Here is a 20,943-nt window from a genome sequence, read left to right on the forward strand (position 1 = left end):
TGTGTTCACATTTGTGCTGATAAAACTTTGTACTCATACGTGTGCTGACTATGTGTTCACATTTGTGCTGATAAAACTTTGTACTCATACGTGTGCTGACTATGTGTTCACATTTGTGCTGATAAAACTTTGTACTCATACGTGTGCTGACTATGTGTTCACATTTGTGCTGATAAAACTTTGTACTCATACGTGTGCTGACTATGTGTTCACATTTGTGCTGATAAAACTCTGTACTCATACGTGTGCTGACTATGTGTTCACATTTGTGCTGATAAAACTTTGTACTCATACGTGTGCTGACTATGTGTTCACATTTGTGCTGATAAAACTTTGTACTCATACGTGTGCTGACTATGTGTTCACATTTGTGCTGATAAAACTTTGTACTCATACGTGTGCTGACTATGTGTTCACATTTGTGCTGATAAAACTTTGGCACATACTGATGTCATTTTGCTCGATTTCATAAATATACATATGCTTGTTGATGTTTGTTAGACTGCATAATCAGTAGTTGTGAAAATTTAGCTAAACATATAAAAACAATTCGTAACAGTCTGACTTCAACTATCAGCAATGTATTTAATCATTTATCTTTACTTATAATAGAATATAACACTTACTTTTTAGTTAAAATATTCACATTGTAGATATACATTGTATAATCAAAATAAGCGTGTAAAGTTCCGCAATTAATGAAAGTATTATAGCTAGCAATAGGACATGCAAAGTTATTTTTGAATAAACAACACAATGCACATGGCTATATAGTTTAGTAATAGATAACATAACCCCAAAAGGTATCCATTTGCATTTAGAAAAATTACACACTATGAGTTAAGTATATTATCAATTGAGTAGCACAAACTTGAAAAGTTACTACAAAAAAGATCAACACAGTTTTATATCAGTCTATCATGGTAATCATTAAGTTTTTGGTGATCCTTTATTCAGTAAAACACAGAAGATATCTTAATATTGTCTCCATTTACATTCACTCTTTGGATATTAGAAACCGACATTAACCCTATGATCTGTAAAGACTTTGCAAAATCCTACTTATTGTTTCAACAAAAGCAATAAATAACTCATTTAAGATTTTTATTTTTAAGCAAAGTTCTTGCTGTACAATACAAAAATTAATTTTAGCAGAGCATCTAATTTCTGGAGATTCTCATTACAGACTCGGTGAAGTGGCTGGATGTGCTCTTCCACATAATCCCTTCCCAGCCACTCGCACCATATAATCCATTCAGCAGTACACTATTGCAGGCTTTGTACCACCAACCACCTGAAATACAGTCATGATGAAATACAATGAAACATGATATATTTATAATTTAAAGGGGTCAAATGAATAATTCTAACAGACTGAGAAAAATATTTTATGATCAGTTTATCTCCAAGTTCCATTTTACTGCAATAAACGTGTAGTCTAAGTAAATATTATTATCCATAAAACTAAATATATTACATGTATTTTTGTATGTTTACTGTCTAAATTCATACTTTGAATACACAAAAAGGTTGAAAAGTCAACATGGGTTTCTACCAACTTGGTTAAAGAGTTGGACAAATTTCCAAAAGTTTGCACAATGCAAAGAATAATACCGACGCTACAGTAGTTGTACGAAAATCCAACATTTCTTCGGTTTAGCTAGCAGTATAATTACTACAAAAAATTGCTTTATTTTTTACTGTGTATGATGACTGAACTTTATAAGAGTATTACCCTAAACTCTGAGTACTTCGCTAGGTTAATAATAATCATGAACACATTAGTAGACAAATTAAAAGAACATTAATTTATTTCATGTAGGCTATAATTGTTGAGATACTTTAGTACAATTTGGTACATCTTGCATAATTGGTTATAAATTACGACAGGCTCTTATCATCGCATGCCCGATTTTAGTGCATGCATTAAAATAAATCTCAATTTTTTTCTATAAAACTTTTTTGACAAGATAACAAATGCTGAAAAGAAAAATATATGTTGAATCATTAACCCTTCCACAATTATGCTAGCTCAAACCTCTTTTAGCTCGGCACATGCAGTTTCTCAACTCTAAACAATGCGATACAAGATTGAAACTGTTATTCAGCTTTCTGGTCTTTATATGATTGAGTTCATGAACCATATTTAGGTCTTTTGAGGTGATACACAAAACTAGAACAAAGCGGATAAATTCAGTAAAACAGCTATCTATGTAGAGCCTTTGCTGAATCAAAGTTCATCACCCTCTTTTTGTACATGATGGTTTAAGTTATTTAGTAAATTCCCAAACAAAACAATGATAAAAAATTTTTTATGACCAAAACCAAATCTCAGAGGAGGTAGACTAACTTTTACAAATAATTGATATCTCTTTAGCTAAAACTAGCATACTTTTTCGTATCTCAGCACAATTGCTTCCATAAGTGTCTTGATCACGATCAGGAGTGCTAAACTTCATCCCATTATGGTAGTCCAGACCAGAGCTATCTAAACTCCCACGATAGCCATCATTACTAATCTGTTAGTGAAGAGATGTGTAAGTTGTATAATAAATAACAGAAATCATGTATTGCAAGTCTTTCTTTCTCTATTAAATTAGGGAGACAAATAAAAAAATGGTTCAGGTTAGCACACTTGGCTTGAGTTGAACTATATTTATGATATGACTCTAAAGACATTCTACTGCCATTACTCTTGACCTTTTCCGATCCAAAACGAAACTTTATCGGATTACGAGCAATGTCTCAGCGTACCAAAACCAAAAACCCCGACATATTTCAGTTATCAATAGACCTTTTTTAAAGCGCTTCATCTGTTTTAAAAACAGCGTTAAAACTTAAAATTAACAGTTTGAGCAATTTCAGTAGATTTTTACTACGGTTTTGTGCATATAACTGTTCTATAAACCGTATAGACAATAACAAAGAATGTGTATTATGTATATTCTTTTTATGTGTGTCTGATAGCTAACTACTAAAGCTTTAGCAAACATTAAAAAACTGCCAAAACTGCTATGAAGTTTACACAAGCTGCTAAATATTTAATGATGAGGCAATAGCAACAATCATTAAGTAGAGTAACAGATTATACAGAAAATGTTGCAAGAAACCTTATTGCAAAATCTTGTTTAAAGTTTTGTTATGGACTTATTTAACTGCTTGTTATACCAAAGTCTTGTTTGCCACTAATCTGCCAAACATGTTGCAATTTTGTAAAACAGAAATTCCAACAAATGTTTGGTTTTATTGAATTTTTTTCCAAAGTTGTAGTAAAATTATATCAAACAACAGTTCCTTTCACTTACTTGATGTGTGAAAATATTGTTTACAGAAAATCATTGGTAAATTGACATTTCATAATTGTTCAAGTATGTATTGGTTTGAATGAAACCTGAAACTTGAATAGGCAATTTTTTAATTGAAGATATCAGCTCATAAGCCAAACCATTCATGAGAAAGCAAACTCTCATTGGATAGCGTGCAAAATACAACTTTCATGAATATTCGATTCAGAATATAATTATTAAGGCATGCAGGAAATACTTTGGTGATTGTCCCAAAAAGCTCCTCTTTCAGGTCGTCAGTGTTTATCTACATGTAGCTATTTTTGTAGATGTAGTAGTATTAGCTTATATATCAATAGCATTATTAGTAGATTGCAGAGATTTAAAAAATAGAACTTAAAATATATATTTCAACGATAGTATTTGATTTTGTAGTATTTTGAAATAATTTCAGTAGTTACTAATTTTGTGAAACATTTGTCAAAATGACTGTAAAATTGGATGAATCTTAAGACAGTTCTATTACTTTTACCACTTTTTTGAGCTAACAGCAGTTTTTACTAATTCTGCAAATAACACAAGAAATGCATACTATCTAGAAGTGCATATATGACTACTCACCGTTAGCCTATAACCATCTGCTAGACCATTAATATAGAAGCTTGGCCATATTCCTGACTCTGTGGTTCCATTAGCTGCTCTAAGGAAAATGGACAGTTTGGTGTTTGATCTGGTCAAAGCATGGATTTTATCTAAACCTGAAAAGGTTTTACAACATAATATACATTACATCAAATAAGAAACCAAAATATGTAAGTATTTTCCCTCATTTAATAAGTTTGTTGTCACTTTTAAGCTACTAAACTAATCTAAATATCCCATTATTTCTATCACAACCTCAACCTGGCAGTGTCATCAATCAAAGAACTAAACTCAATAATGCATATATCATGCAGACCTATATATTGTCAGTATTAGTATAGCATTGTTAACAATCTGTGTTTGTGATGTACATAAAAAATAAATAAGGTAACATTTCACCAATAGTAATTCCCAATTTGTCCCCATTGAAGTACGAAATATGTAATAAATTATTAAAATTAAAGTTTTTTGTTAAATTTTAAGATTTTACGTGCAGTTTACACACTGCTGTTGTACCGAGGTATATGTTTTCAACAAGCTTCTGATCAAATTATTGTACCAGCCTAAACACTTTCAAACATATAGGGCAGATATTCAAAAAACAATGTTTAACTTTCAAATTTTGAATCATTGTTTTTGTTTTGATAATTGTCTCATAAGTCATCAGTATATTTTTATGAACTCTAGTTTCTTCTTTTGTCAATGACCAATAATATTATTTGACTATATTAACAGATATTATGAAACTTTTTATCAAAACTTGACTATGATATAATTTTGAATTATGAAATGAAATGTTAGGCACTTAAAATTTTTGCCTCCTAGGGTTTTCAAACTTACCTAACCAATGTTCTCCATCTGTATTACCAAATCCAACTTGGTAATCCGTCCAGTTTTTAAAAAAATCAATTGAACCGTTAAATCTTTTTTGGAACACAGTCCATCCATAGCCATCAATAAAGTCACACCAGACAGGAAATGGTTCACCATTTGTATGAGGTGGATTGACTTGATAAACTCCAGGGCATCTATTTCCTTGCTCGTACAACTCTTGACAATCTGTATTAACAAGAAATTTGATTTTAGTTAAAACCAACTTTGCAGATGGTTTTCTAAAGATTAGAATATAAGCTTTTTTACAGTTGTTTAGATTAATTGGTTGTAGTGCTATCCAGTCATAGATAACCAATAATGTTGGGTGAAATTATTGGTCTAGCTTTCAGGATATTAAGGATTAATTTAATCAAAATTTCTTGAAAATGTTTTAGAATTTAGATTACAGTTAAATTTCTAAACTTTCTGTACTGAAATATTAAACGAGTTTAATATATTACATACTTATGACTTAAATATTTACATAGTCTTTGAAGTTGATGAACTTTGTGAATATTTTTTTTGATTGACAGGTTTTTGGTGCCTGAAAAGTTTACAAAGAAAGTATTTTTTAAAAAGTATAGGTACAATACGAGGGCACTTGATGGAATTATCAAAGTGTATAATGATATTTTTATTAAAGAAACCACTACTATACCAGTTTGATTATAGCTGATGACAGTTAAAATAAAAAATAAGTTCTACCTTGAGGTGTTAGCATCTCACTAGTCACAGACTGGTCATTTGCTGGTTCATCTGTTGTAAGTTGTTCGCTTGTTGATTGTTTTGAAACCGCTTCTTCTGTTGCTAGACTTTGGCTTGAAGAAGGCAGAGTTGTCTCACTTCCAGCAGTGGTTCGAACTGTCAGGCACTCAGTCAAACCGTCTAGCAGTTTGCTATGAATGACTTTGCTGACTTCAAAATGAAACGGAAGTGAACTGTCATCGTAAATGCCATGAGTGGCCTCTAAGATTGTTGGACACTCATTTTGCAAAAGTTGACGAGCTGCGTAGATACTTTGTCGCAATCGAAAAAATGTTTGTCCTTTTTCGTTCACCCCAATGAGCCGCGCATCAGAAGCAGAAATCAAAATAATGAGTAATGCAAGACTTGATAAAAAGGCCATTTTGGAAAGCTTAGCTCAGAATGAAGGGATCACTGATTGAACATTATTATATAGATTCCTTGTTAAGCCCCGCCCACATTTTTAAGACTCAGTACCTAGCATCATATTTATTTGCCATAGATCCAGTTCCAAAAACTCAGAAAGTTTGCAAAAGCTAAAGCTTAGTTTTTGCTAGCCTATCAGATTGGCTATACTTTAAAAGCTTCCAAGTTTGCTAGTAGAAATATTGCAGCTCAATATTAAAAAGCAGAATCGTATTTTAACAACAGTACTTCAATTTAGCTTAATAATGCTTGTTTGAAAAACCTTGCTAATCAAAAGCTTGCTAAGATTTTTTAAAAAATCTTCACTAAAGCTATTGGGTTTTAGGTGTTTTATAACAACAATCGTAAAAGGTTTGCAAAACATTCAGATAGTGAATTAAACTATTGAAATAATAATAGTTACACCAGAGAACATGTCAAAAAATAGAATCCATGTATCATGGCAAGGTAATCAAGTGTGCTTTACGTTGTCAATTGTCATCTATGAGTTAATCCAATCTGAAACATTATTCGTTCAATGAAAACACTGCAAGCATTGTGACAACTTGTGAAGTGATTAAAACACTTTGGAACTCACACCCTTCACAAAGTTGCGTGGTTGATAGGTATTTCTTTTTACAAAGTATAGGATTGCTAGACATTGATGAACTTAGAGCTAAGTTGAGCACCAGCTTGAGGCTCTCAAATAATTATGGTATTGGCCTAGATTATAGATTCGGCTAACCAGAGACAATTTAGTTCTATAAATATATTATGTACAATATAAAATCATAAAAACAGGCTATAACGTCAGATAAAACCATTGATTACATTAAGTTTCATCCTTGGTAAGAACAATTTTCAGATTGCCCTGATTTTATCATTGAGCACTCTGTTCGGATCTTATGCTTTTACTCATGTAATGCATAATATATATAATATGTATGATAATATATATTACTATATATTACTATATATATTATTATAATAATATATATAAAATGTTATATTATATACCATTTTACACATTGTATATAATATAACAGCATATAACTGTGTGTATATATATACCGTTACACATTGTTATATTATATAAGTATATATGTTTATATGGAGACAATCCAAGTTTTTTCATCGGACTTGTACAATACACTTTACTCTATTTAGTTTCCTTAAGCAGAATCTTCATGTAGCCTAACATTTAACTTTATTGCCATTAAAATAATTTTACCTCCCTAGTTATTAAAACTGCATGTTGGACAATTGCACATACATGTATTAGCTGAAATAATTTCTTAAAAATAGAATTATTTTGCTACTAAGTTATTCAGTGCAACATTTTTACTGCAATACATTAGCAAGTTTAGATTTTTGTGTACTTGTCTGCCATTTTACCCACAACTGTTGTGCTTGCTGCATTTTAAATATACTCTTTTTCAATTTCAAACACTATTTAGAACATTTTTGTTACATGCTCTGTCCTGCCAAGCTGTTAAAGAGCAGATCAAAAACTTGCAATGTTGATAAATATTGCAGGTTCCTGCTAAAACTACATGAAGTTGCAATTCCTACAAAGCTATTACATCCTTTACAATGTTCCTTAGTTTTACAACTTTTTTCTTTTACCATTGTCAGATTCGGTGCTGGCACTTTAGTTTTAGGAGTTTTCACTAGTTTCTAAATCCGATTTGGTGTCAACCACAAAAACTTATTGTTTGCTCAACCATGAGGGATGCTTTTGGAAGCCACTTTATGATTAAAAACTGTGAGCCACAGAAATAATGTACATTTTTGATGGGGAAATATCCAATCTATTATTCTAATTTGCTTCACGAATATAGGCTAATTTATGGAGAGAAATATTTGAATCCATCTGTAAATGCCAATAAAAGTATTGGTTCCTTGGTTATGTTGTCATGAATCAACAAATTCGGTTGCTGCACATCTACTGTAATTTTCGCAAAGGATGTGTTTACGGAACTCGATGATAGGTTGTACATAAACTTGCAGCGGGCAGCAAAATGGTTACATACAGAGATACTAAGCTAATTAATGAAGTAATCCTTTCCTGAAATGCCTTGTACAAAGCCTTATAAATGCCGCACCACTCGACTACTGTCCGCACAGAGCCACTTAGTAAACTTTAACGCATGGTTATTTGTGTTATGTAATGAGCAATGGTCAGCCAAAACTGAGCTACTTATTGCTGCTCATAAGAGTATAACCAGTTGTAATGTAACCAGCATAAATAATTGATGTTTAGTTTGGATAGTCTGATGCAAAATTTATGACTTTGTGTCAGGTATGAGCTTATGACAATCAGGTATCAAGTTTAAGTAAAATTTAGGCTCTCTTTTATTTACAGGCACACCAATTTAGAACTTACTTTAATTCTTATTTCAATATTGGTCATTTATAAGTAAACCATTTGTTGAATTTAAAGTTAATGACAGTGAGCTAAATGTGCAGCTAAATGTACTTGGAGAAACTTAATGACCCTAAAACGTGTGTCACGTTTTTCAACCGATAACTAAAACGCTTACCCTGAAAAGTTTGTATGGACAAATAAAAGGTTAAAGGCTGAATAATTTGAAAGTTAGGTTCGAAAAGCTACTATCTAAATTTATTCTATAAACATTGTGGTATTAGTTCCGCAATGAACATTATTTTTGTAGATTGGACGAAGGCTGACCTAAATCTGTGGGAATAATGGGCTGACACAAGCACTCAAAATTGATTTGTTTATCATACTTACCACTAGCTAGAAATAGTTGGGCATGAATTATGGCAAACAAACTCATTCAAAATCAGAACAAAGTTCACTGAAATGTCATTCTGAGGGTTAAATGCTGATGGAGAAATACCGCACATCAGCCTAAAAAAGAATGCTGTCGACAAGATTTGATAGTTTTAGCAGCACAGCTAGAACAAATGTGCCAAAAACATAAAAACAATCGCGCAAATCTTGCAAAACAAGGATGTTTGAAGTGTGAAGAAAGGCACGACATATGAAAAAAACAGTTCTAGCTAAAATTGGAATTCTGGCAAATATTCCAACTTCTTAATGCATGATCACATCATGAAGATCAAGAAGCCATCCACTATGAAAGCTTTATAAAGCTTTTTGTATACTAAAACTATAGGCTGAAGTTATTTTTGTTTATTTTTGGGAGTTGAGCTGAAATAGCATAGTTCAAGAAATATGCTTAGCAGAAGAGCTCACTCAATAAAACAATTACATTATGATGAAACAGGTAAGATATTAAGCTCTCTCCCAACAACAAAGCAGTTGTGAGAGTGGATAATAACACAGAGATTGTTTGGTGTTTTATTTTGTGGCCAGAAAATAAACCAAACTAAATGCAAAGCATGCACAGCCTTGTGATACAGTAATACTTCAACTTACGAGTGCTCCAACGTACGAGAAACTTGAGATACGAGCCAGCTTTTAAGCAAGTTTTAGCACTAACATACAAGCTATATTTGAGATACGAACACGTGAGTCAGTTGCCAAGTATGCCGGAGGTGTTTTATGACAACAGCATCAATCTGTATTTTTCAACTGCACAGGTTATATTTTTTTACCGTGTTTTTGTGCACGCTTTTCAGTGCAGAATTATGTGAATTAAAAGTACTGTGCGTAGACCGAAAGTTTGCCAGTAAAATGAAAAATAATGCAAAGAAAAAGCAAAGGATAACAATTGATATTAAACAAAAATTATTGAAAAATATGCGAATGTGTATGCATGATTGAGCTAGCTCAGCAATATGACTGAAATACATCCACAATCATCAAACAGAAGGATTATATTCAGGGCATTTAGCTCGCAAAAGTACTAACCGTAGTTTCTAAACGGCGCGGCGATCTTCACCACCGCTGATGGAGAGACCGCTCAGGCATTGGATATAAGATAAACAATTGGCCAATGACAGCGTAACTGAAACGACACTATTTGAAAAGGCCGTTGCTATCTATCAAAACTATAAGAATAGACATTCGGACAAGTTGGCTAGTGGTCGTGCATTAAACCTTTGTGACGACACCTGTGTTCATCCTAATCGCGACATGTTGAAAGGGCAACAAAGGCAAACGTCCTTAGATAGGTTCATCTTAAAACGGCCGGCTGGTCGTGAAAGCGAAAAAAAGGAAAAATTAGCTAACTAGCGAGAACCTTCAAACTATGAACGCCGAAGAAATTTTAATTACGTTATGTTAAAAATGAAAGTTTGCTTTTAGATTTGGTTCTAATTTTGTCTTTAAAGTCTTTGATAAAAACCAAATTTATCAAAGTCAACTGTTGTAATGAAGAATAACTTATATATCTCTCTCTGGCAAATGCTAGCGTTAGCTGCTATTGTATGTATTTAATTTTACATTTTAATTTAACACATTTCCTTGCATTATTTTTTATTTGTTGCTTTTTGAAAGCAAGTGGTAAGTCAGGACAATAACCAACATGTTTTTTCTGTTACAATATCTTGTTTGGAGTGTTTTATTTGCATTTTACAGAGTATGGAAACCAATAAATATATATTTAATTGTTCTATATATAAATAAATTGCACCAAAATGCGAGTAAATTGACATACGAGCTCAGTCTTGGAACGCATTAAGCTCGTAAGTTGAAGTATGACTGTACTTATAATCATAAATCTTGATTTATGATTATAAATGTATAAACCAAAACATTTTCAGTATACATATTGTATACATGATGGCTGGCACTTCATAAGTCTTCATATCAGAAGTAGAATTTGCTAGCAAACAATGCTAGGTGTTGAAAAATAAACAGGTCAGTGAGATATTTTGTGAAAGTCTTGGATTCTTTGCTAGATGTTTATGCAACATTGTAACACAGATAATCTACGATTTGCCATAAAAATTATGGTTGTACATATGGTTAGATTGACATATTTTGCTAAATGTGCAATTCTTACCAACAACAAAGAAAATACCCAAGCACACCAATAAGTTAAATTAATGTCACAAATGGAACAATAAAAATTATTTGAGCTTTTTTAGGTATTGACAAGAACAATCTAAAGTGTTTTATTCACATTTTCACTTAATAGCTTTGACTTTCATATGAATCTTACAATCTTACAGTGGAAATTGTACGTTTTGTGTGTAAGTAACTGTTTGTGTGAAGGTCTATTATCTTCCTTTAGTGAGTGCCATTTTTAAACACTGATAGCATGTGTTACCAGCTATCTCAACAAATCACGGAAGCACAGGTTTTAACTTTTCCCAGTTAAATTAAGACTAACATGCTCATTTCAAAATGGTGTATTGGCGACACATCAAAACAGGAGTTACAAAAACATAAATTTCATGGTTTGTACATAGATTCTTAGTCACATAACTATTGTACCCTACATAGAAAACCTTTAGCTTGGTAAAACTGTCTTAAAGTGAAAATAATAGGCTAACATGCAGAAGTTTTTATAAGATGGATTCGAATGGGTTTTTATAAAGATTTTTGTAGTTGTTTTTCAGTAAATGTATTTCTTCAGAACATAAAATGGCTGCCATATCTTGGTTAGATTGATCGACTGACCACAACACTGAAAAGACATTAGGGAACTATGTTTTCCACTAGCTAAAACAATTGCTGTTAGATTCTGGCAAACTGATGTTTAAAATCAAGACAAGGTTCAGTAAAGGGTCAGCCTGTTGGCTAGATGTAGCTCGAAGAATACCACACATCCGCCTAAACAAGCTACTGTCAAAGAGATTTAATAGTTTTAGCAGCTAATATAAATATGTCAGTTTTCACACAAAAACAAAGATGCTGATGAGAAGAGAAAAATGCATGGCTCATGACAATAACGTTTTATACCAAAATATAAATTCAAATAAAGTCAAACCTTATCATAGATGGTGATATAATGGCTATTGGTAAGATATACATTTGGTGAGTAATGTAAAGCCATATGATTATTGACGGGTGAATACTGGCAGAAAACAGCAGCAATAGCCATAAAAGGTCTAAGTTACATTGTTTTTTTGTTATGATATTGTCCGCGTAACAGAGAAAATTATCTAATTTTCTGCTAAAAAATCATATTTTGGAATTATTTTGTTATTTTGTTGAGAGTTGGTGTGAAATAAAATATTTTAAGAAATATATTTATCCGAATTGCTCAAATTCTAGGAGTGAGTTGAAATGTTAGTATTTAGAGAGGTAAACCAAATATTATTATTTTGAACCACTAAACAGAAAACGTAATAGCTACTTAGGAACCTTTCAAACCATTGTAACAGTCATCAATTGTGCACCTTACCATTACAACTAGATTATATACTGTGTAGACACCAGGTCTAGCATCAAATGAGTCTCAATACTAACATAGGTTGCAGTTCGTAACAATTGGTAGCAGCTGCTGTAGTTAGTGCATCTCGCTGTTCTATCATAATATTATAGAAACAAAAACAAAGTAGGCCTATGTCATCTGTTTTACAGTTATTCAGTTAAACTGTTATTCTATATTCTCAAAAGAAGGTAGGTTAAATACAGTTTTCAAATTCACTGTTTCAATTTCTGATCTGTGCTAATATATATTTTTGATGGTTTTAAAGTTTTTGTATGCATAATTATGCTTAAAAAAGCAAGCTTTGGCACTACTAAAATGCATTGTACCACCTAATGATGGCTATCTGCTAAATACACCAGCCTATCTAGTAGGCACGATTTATAAACACCAATTTCAGAAAAAAATGTCTTCAGGTGTGCATGAGGTAATAATTATAAACGTTTTGTAGAATATGGATTAAAAGTGTCTTATGTTGTAAGTTACAAAAAAATCATTCAACAAACAACTATAACAAAGTAATAACAAATTTTACAAAGAAAACAAGTTGTTAAAGCCTTTTCAACAGACTAGTAAGCAGTAGAAATATGAACAATTGCAAATTATAAAAATAAAGAAAATGAATCCTAGAAAGGAAGGATGTGTACTTTACTTCAGTGTACCTTTATCAGCAGGTGATGTGTACAAAGCAGAACACAAGCCTTATTAAAGAGTTAATGGAATCAATCAAATTTTCAAAAATCATAAAAAATCAAACAAGCCTTCCTCAAGAGTTTGCCAGGTCAACCAAATTTGGTGTAGCTGAAATTATCCCCAGTCCATGAACAGCTATGAACAACATATCAAAACACCAAGGAAGTTCTGAAAACCATTTTAAATATAACTGTTATTTGCGCTATCATTCGAGATGTGCGCTCCAAAAATAAATCTTATCTAGGATTTTACGAGTAGAATTTGCTTTATTTTATGACAAAGTTAGCGAAAGTCCAAAAGTCTAATAATTTTGAGCATTCTGCAAGCTTTTAAAGTTTGACTAGAAAGAATTGGGATAAACTGTCTTTGCAACATTGTGTGTGTCAGCAGGCTAGAACTTGAGAAATCAAATTCTATATAGTTTTTTCTTGGCGTGTAAACTATTTTCTGGGAGTTTTCTGCTGCTATTTATTTTAACATATACAGTAGCAGCTTACCAGATGGTAGTCACTCCTAAAACTCTTTTTCTAATAGCAAAAAACGAAAATAGAGACTATTTAACTCACTACCATGTGGTTCCTTTTATTGTCACACATTTTTACTATTAATCTATTCCACAGCACATTTATAAAATATTTTAACAACTACCTTGTGTTGTGACAAAAACATTAGTTGGTTTCTTAGTATCAATTCATACTCGTATGTGTGTGAATAATATTTATAGTACAATAGAATAGGTGTTAGAGGACATTCTCAAGTTTTGTTAACAGTCATGAGCTGCCGCAGCAATCTAAATACATATGTGTTACCTAATGTAATTACATCTTGCACCACAAGCCATTTGACCTGTGTTTTACTTTGTGTGTAAGCCATTAATATAAAACGAGTGACTGCGTTGAACGGGAGTTTCATCTCTAACCACCCTCCTAAATGATCACATGATATCATTGTAATTAAACAATTCAAAAATCTTATGTTATACTGAGCAGATCTAATACACTACAACTCTATTTTAATTCATTTTGAAACAGCGTGTTTATGCTTTAATTGATTGCAATAAGACGTCAGATCGTCTATGCACTTGAAGATGAGCTTACACAAAAAACTTTTGCAGTCTTGAGCAAAGTATGTATATGGGTAATTTTCTATCATTTTTAATTGTTTTTGCTATTTAAGGTGGTTTCACCTCAGGATGTTTCAAGATTAAACTTGACAAAACTTGATCACAGATAAAATGCTCAGAAGAGCTACTCTAAAACCTTACCAAACTTAAGATCAATTGTAGATATAGTCATCACATGTGTCAATCTCTCACAGCACACGCAACTGCCAGCAAAATAGTTGCTATGGTGAAAACCTTTTACAGCAGTCTGAAACCTTGGTTACATGTTGGGATAAATGACCGCATTGCACTCGAGTTGAACTCTGACATTCAGTGTACTTTCCAGGCTCATTGCAATCTGTGCTACTCAACAACGTGATTGCATTTTGTTATATTTGTATAGATATTACACAATAATAAACTCTCATGACACATCCGACTGCCAGGGTACTAGTACGCAATAATCATAGATGTAAATGTGCTTGTTTGACCCTAACCAACTTTGAAGCTTGACATGTTATTTAAATTAGATTGGCATGCCATGTGTGGCATGAGTGTTTAGGTTGTGGTTTGCTAATCAAAGTGATTAGATAGTTCTAGATGTTTTTACATTGGAGCTAAAACAGACACGCAACGTTTTACCCAAATTCTGGGCGATCGGTAAACAAAGCGATATACACATCAGTATACCAAATATAATATAAACCAAACTTATTTATAACAGTGAGAATCAAACTTGCTCATTTGTAATAATATTATTGAGATAAATCAGCAAGCCTTCAAGTGTGTCAGCTTTATAGAGACATGGGATTGCTGTGTGTTCATAAAGCTACTGTATGTTTTCACCTGCTGAAAGGCGGAAAGAAACAGTAGGCTTATTCAATTATTTCCCGTATTTACTACTTCATGGTAAAAAAAGGGAAAGTTAAATTGTTTTTAGCTCTACCAATGCAGAATTAAGAGCAATCATGCTTCTCCTTTTAAATGAGTTTGAAGCAAAAGTTCACTAGGAAATAGACAGGCTGAAATGTTTTAGACAAACCATTATAAAAGTTCAATGCATTGCTCAAAGTTCTGTTGCACAACATATACTTCTGAGGAAAACTAAAACTGGTTTGAAATCATTGAATCAAACTTTAAGTACCTAATTAGAATGTTTCTAGCCTTGGAAACTGGTTATGAAAACTCTTTGAGTGCAACAAGCACAATTCCCTAAAAGGAATAGATTTTATGCTAAATGAATACACATCTATGTAGTTGCCTAGCGAAATTAAAAATACTACACATGTAGCTTCTATGTGGGTATTTGCTTGGTAATCAGCCAGTGAGCTATTAATAATAAGAATAATAGCGAGCAGGATATTAACCACTTTCATGATTTGTTTAGTCCGTAACAGATATAGGGATTAACAAGGAGACTACAACTGCAATTCAACATAGTAAATATAATGCAATTATTCAGATTGCGCTGAAGGTGGCACATGATTTTACTCAGTGGCATTGTTTTGTTATATTTTTACTATTTACCATCAAATAAAAACAATTAGTTTGAGATGCAAAAGCAATAATTCTACATTATGTTTTTTGCTACCCGTATAATTTGATATATATACGCATACATTGAATAAATTATGCTTTTATATAAATTATTAGGTAGGTTATACCATTTTTATATAACCGTTTCCTACAAAATATCGGCGGTAATCAGCAATGCAGAAAATAAATAAATATGATTATGACTTAAATTTAAGTTTAGAATACAAAATATGTAAGAGCAAGTATATCAGAATTTAATATGTACCGAACAGAACACATACTATAGTAAAGAATGTGTTTAGTTGACAGAGTAAAGGGCAGGTGACATTATTACTAGTGCGTCACCCGCTACTACTAATATATTGTAAAATCGAACAGTGCATTACCAATGTCTGTTGTTCAAATTTATAAAGATTTTCATGATTTTTGTACAATATATGTGTTCTAAAGCAGAGATCATGTTTTGGGACTCAAAAGAAGTTGTCTTCTCATGTTGTATTATTGTTGTGTTCAAAAAATTCATGATGTAACAAAAATCTTTCTAAGGGAAGACAACTTCTGTTGAACAATTCAGTCTCAATAGCTTCTGCTCTCTATAGTAGTGCAGTCATTGCAGGGCACAATCGCTTTCAAAAAAGTATCTTTATCAGTTATTAATAAAAACAGACCCAATTGCCGACTTTATGTTGTTTATTCATTGTCCAAAGCTCTTTTTCGTGGCCTCCCTAAAACTGTAGAAAGAGTTGTGGTATCATATTTGTCTGTAATAAAATTATACTATGGAAATGTTGGTAAATACAAAAACAGTTTAACTTCACTGCTGGATTAAATGTCTGCATTCATGTTTTATTTTTTTTTAAATCCTGTTCCCATTGTTTCACGCAACATAATAGAAAACCCTTTTTTCAATTTTATCCGCTATTAAAAAGTTTAAGATACTTATTCAAGCGTCAAGACCTTCTGTCTCACAATTTTTCTATCTAAACACACTTTCTAGAATAATTATTCATTATATGGAGTATAAAGTTCATTGTTAGGTAGAAACAGAGACTATAATCAAACAATTTTCATTCACTAAGCTCATCAAAAGTACACAAATGGTATCTATTGCTACATTTGAGTAGTCAATAATCAACTATACATGCAATGCGTAATTTTGAACTCTAAATTTCTTTTAGATATGTTTTCTCGATAATCATTTTGTGTACTTCAAACATGACTTACTTGAAAAAAAGTTTTAACAAATTTGAGTAAGACTTTTAAATCTACTGATCTTTTATGTTTATCATGTTAAAAAAACTAGGTTATCATTGCTTACAACTATTAGTCATGTATAAAATTACCCAAAACACGTATCATAAAGTGGTTTCGGGAGGCAGAGGCTTACCCGTTGTCACCTCAGGCTCTGCTACTAGGTCATCAATGAACACCACAAAGAGCTTGTGTACATTTTATATAACAGTGAGAGACAGTACCCAGCCTGTATATAAGTAATTCTTGAAAACTTTGAGAAGACTTTCACTAATTCCCCAACTAGTAACAGTTTCATTTTTCTAGTTTTCCATTATAATTAATCTTTCACCTTTCTAACACTTTAACCACTATAAACAGGTTTGATAATATTACATGACCAAATGAGTCAAATATCAGTTGAGAACTCGAATATCCTGAAGTCATATATACACAAGCTATACTCCATCATTTACTTACATTATTTCAATAGGACTGTTGCAAGTAATGGTATGAAGTAATTCCAGATCAAAAATAGTGAAACTCGATCAAAATTTAACTATGAAGCATGCGCCTGCGGTGATAAATATGCAGATTTTATGCAGTATTTTGGTAAATCATTGCCTATAATTATATAATACTTATGTTAACCCTAAAGTTATATCCCTCTGTAGTAAGCAAAATTAGAAATCAATGCAGTATCAGGATTGAAAACCTTCTAAATAGACCACGAAAGTTGTAGAATTATTGCTACAGACAGGTTTTATGAGCAACTACATGTACACTGTACATGCTAACTTTTTTTTCATAACCGGCCAGTCATTATTATTTGAACATGTAGAATAAGAAAATATTTACGTCTTTGTTTTTAATACAAATGAAAACTGTTAAAGTCACACTTTCTTCCAACTTTTAAGTTATACCAAACATTGTTTTACACTGATTAGGCACTAGTTAAGCAAAGTGGTGACTATGTTTGTTGTAAGAGTTGCCTACTCAATAGAAATTATTCAAGGTAAATTAACTCCTCTGTGTTTATCCAATATTCAGCTACTACACACATGTGTTCTTAGTTCTAAGACAAAAGCTCTTTCTTAGAGTAATTGCAGATATATATTGCATGATTGATTATGTTTAAAAGAAATCAAAATTTATTTTTTTGAAGGGGTTTGAGGTTAACAAGAAGCTTTTGTCTTACTCTTTTGTAGAGAATTTTTCACATTATTCGATAGAGAATTACCTGAGAAGTTTAACTACTAGTTACATATTTTTAGTAAAAATACCAGTCAATTGTTATTTGTGAATATTTGATTAGGTACTGAGAACAGCTTACAAAGCAGATCCTATTCATTGAGGAATTATATATCATTACAAGTAAATGTATAGGAATTAATACCTCCTTTTCTGGGTGATTCTATTTGGTCAATTCTTGTTGCTGTCTTACCACTAATATAAATTAAAGTTTTTGATTGACATGCATAGTTCCTAAATGATTTAATTATGGTCATTTGGCAATCTGATTTTCCTCAGGTTAATTAAGCTGCTGATTTATTGACTTTCTATGAATATATCTTAAAGATGTTGATTAGTTTAAATGCAGCCAAATCATCAATTACTAATCTTTAATATTTGATACATATATTGTAATCTTTAAAAATCTGTGGGTCTCACTTGAGTCACATATAAGTGTTCATAATAATCTTTAGATAATGCTCAAAGTTGTCATATCTATAAAAACTCAAAAGTTATCCTCTAGACTGATGGGTCCACTCAACTTAACTGCTTTTATTAGGCCTACTGATCATATTTTATTGTTTCTGTTTAAACTGTTTACAGATGGCTGAACTATTGCTAATGTATTCACAGACAGGGCCCATAATATGTACACTGGCAAAAAATCAGCAAGTTTAATAAATCAAAGGCAAAATGAATTTTGCAAAGCTGAAGCCGTTCCATGTTAATTACAGTGTTTAGCTGCCTTGGTTTTGCCATCACAGCAGCTATTAAACAAACCATTTGCAATATCTCTAACCAGTACAGTAATACTTCAACTTACGAGTGCTCCAACGTACGAGAAACCTGAGATACGAGCCAGCTTTCAAGCAAGTTTTAGCCCTAACATACGAGCCATGTTTGAGATACGAGCACTTGAGTCAGTTGTCAAGTATGCCGGAGGTGTTTTATGAGAACAGCATCACTATGTATTTTTCAACTGCTCAGGTTATACTGTTGTACCGTGTTTTTTGTGCACAATTTTCTGTGCAGAATTATGTGAATTAAAAGTACTGTGCGTACACCGAAAGTCTGCCAGTAAAATGAAAGATAATACAAAGAAAAAGCAAATGATAACAGTCGATATTAAATGAAAAAATATGCGAAATGTGTATGCGTGATTCAGCTAGCTCGGCAATATGACAGAAATACATTCATAATTATCAAACAGAAGGATTATATTCAGGGCATTTAGTTCGCAAAAGGACTAACCATAGTTTCTAAACGGTGCAGCGGTCTTCACGACCGCTGATGGCATTGGACAAACAATTGGCCGGTGACAGCGTAACTGAAACGATGCTATGTGAAAAGGCCGGCGCTACCTATCCAAACTGTTTAATAGACATTCGGACAAGTTGGCTAGTGGTCGTGCGTTAACCATTTGTGACGACACCTGTGTTCGTCCTAATCGCAACATGTTGCAAGGGCGACAAAGGCGAACGTCCTTAGATAGGTTTATCTTAAAACAGTCGGCTAGTCGTGAAAGCGAAAAAAAAAGGATTTCTTCGGCGTTCAAACTATGAACGCCGAAGAAATTTGAATTACGTTTAGTTGAAAATGAAAGTTTGCTTTCAGGTTTGCTTCCAAGTTTGTCTTTTAACACTTTGATAAAATCCAAATTTATCAAAGTCAGCTGTTGTAACGAAGGATAACTTATATCTCCCTCCCTGGCAAATGCGAGTGTTAACTGCTATTGTATGTATTTAATTTTACATTTTAATTAATCACATTCCCTTGCATTATTTTTATTTGTTGCTTTTTGAAAGCATGTAGTACGTAAGGACAATAACCAACATGTTCTTTCTGTTACAATATCTTGTTTTGAGTGTTTTATTTGCTTTTTAGAGTATGGAAACCAATCAATATATATTTAATTGTTCTATATATAAATGAATTGCACCAACATGCGAGTAAATTGACATACGAGCTCAGTTTCGGAACGCATTAAGCTCGTAAGTTGAAGTATGACTGTATGTGAGCGGGTATTTAAAGCACTTCCTCCTCTTAATGATGAACTTTGTACTTTGACAGCTCATGGCTGCTCAATCACTTACACTGCTTCAATTACTCCGCCTAACAATTAATAATCTCGGCTCATATCATGTTTGGTAAAAGGTTAAAATAGTTTTTGGGAATGAATCATAACATATACCCATTCTTCTAGAGATCCAATAAAGGGGCTTGTGACCACTTTGATTCATTTTCTATTCTTTATCAATTATATTCCTAACTTATTTATTTTAATTAAATTGGCTCCCAAAAATATCAGGTAGAAACCAGAGAAGGAAATGCTTAACAAAATGTACTTTTTATACCATCAGAGCCAGAGAGTTTGTTTTGCACAGTTCAAAAATAAAACTTTATAACAAATTATGCATGCTCACCTTCAAACTAGTATGGAAAATGATAGCCGAACATGAATATAATTTTACATTTCTAAGTTAATATAGATCAAATCTTTTTAATGAAAAGTGTTTCCAACTTTTTAGAATTAAATTTTTTTGCCAGTAAAATAATGAATGATAAAATATAATAGATTGAATTTTCAAAACTAATAGATTTTTTTTTTCCTGGTTAGTTTTTAGGTTCAGTAAAAGCCTCCAATTGGTGAGTTGTAATAAATATGAAAGCATTAAAGGCTATGTGTCTCTGTCAAATAAGTCAGATGTGCACAACGTACACCAACAATAAACCAACTTCTGATTAATGTTCTCCAGTGCAGCAACTTTGATCCAACCTTCAATCTGGCTGCATTTATTTGTTTATGACATTGTACTGCAATTGTGCTATTTTCTATATTATGGAGTCATCGGTACTATGTTAATGGTTTCAGAATTCTTTGTCTCTTATT

General features: G+C 32.2%; 1 protein-coding gene across 1 annotated transcript; it reads right to left on the bottom strand.

Annotated features, from left to right (window-relative positions):
- Positions 1–559: 559 nt before the first annotated feature.
- Positions 560–5,931, bottom strand: LOC137396599 (microfibril-associated glycoprotein 4-like). Its single transcript, XM_068082912.1, has 5 exons — positions 5,505–5,931; positions 4,767–4,985; positions 3,906–4,042; positions 2,393–2,519; positions 560–1,294 (listed from the first exon to the last, which is right to left on the bottom strand). The coding sequence occupies exons 1-5, from the start codon at positions 5,923–5,925 to the stop codon at positions 1,161–1,163; spliced, it is 1,038 nt and encodes a 345-aa protein (XP_067939013.1). The 5' UTR covers positions 5,926–5,931; the 3' UTR covers positions 560–1,160.
- Positions 5,932–20,943: the final 15,012 nt, after the last annotated feature.

This window comes from Watersipora subatra, chromosome 5 (genome assembly GCF_963576615.1).
Source record: "Watersipora subatra chromosome 5, tzWatSuba1.1, whole genome shotgun sequence".
In the NCBI taxonomy this organism is placed as follows: Eukaryota; Metazoa; Bryozoa; class Gymnolaemata; order Cheilostomatida; family Watersiporidae; genus Watersipora; species Watersipora subatra.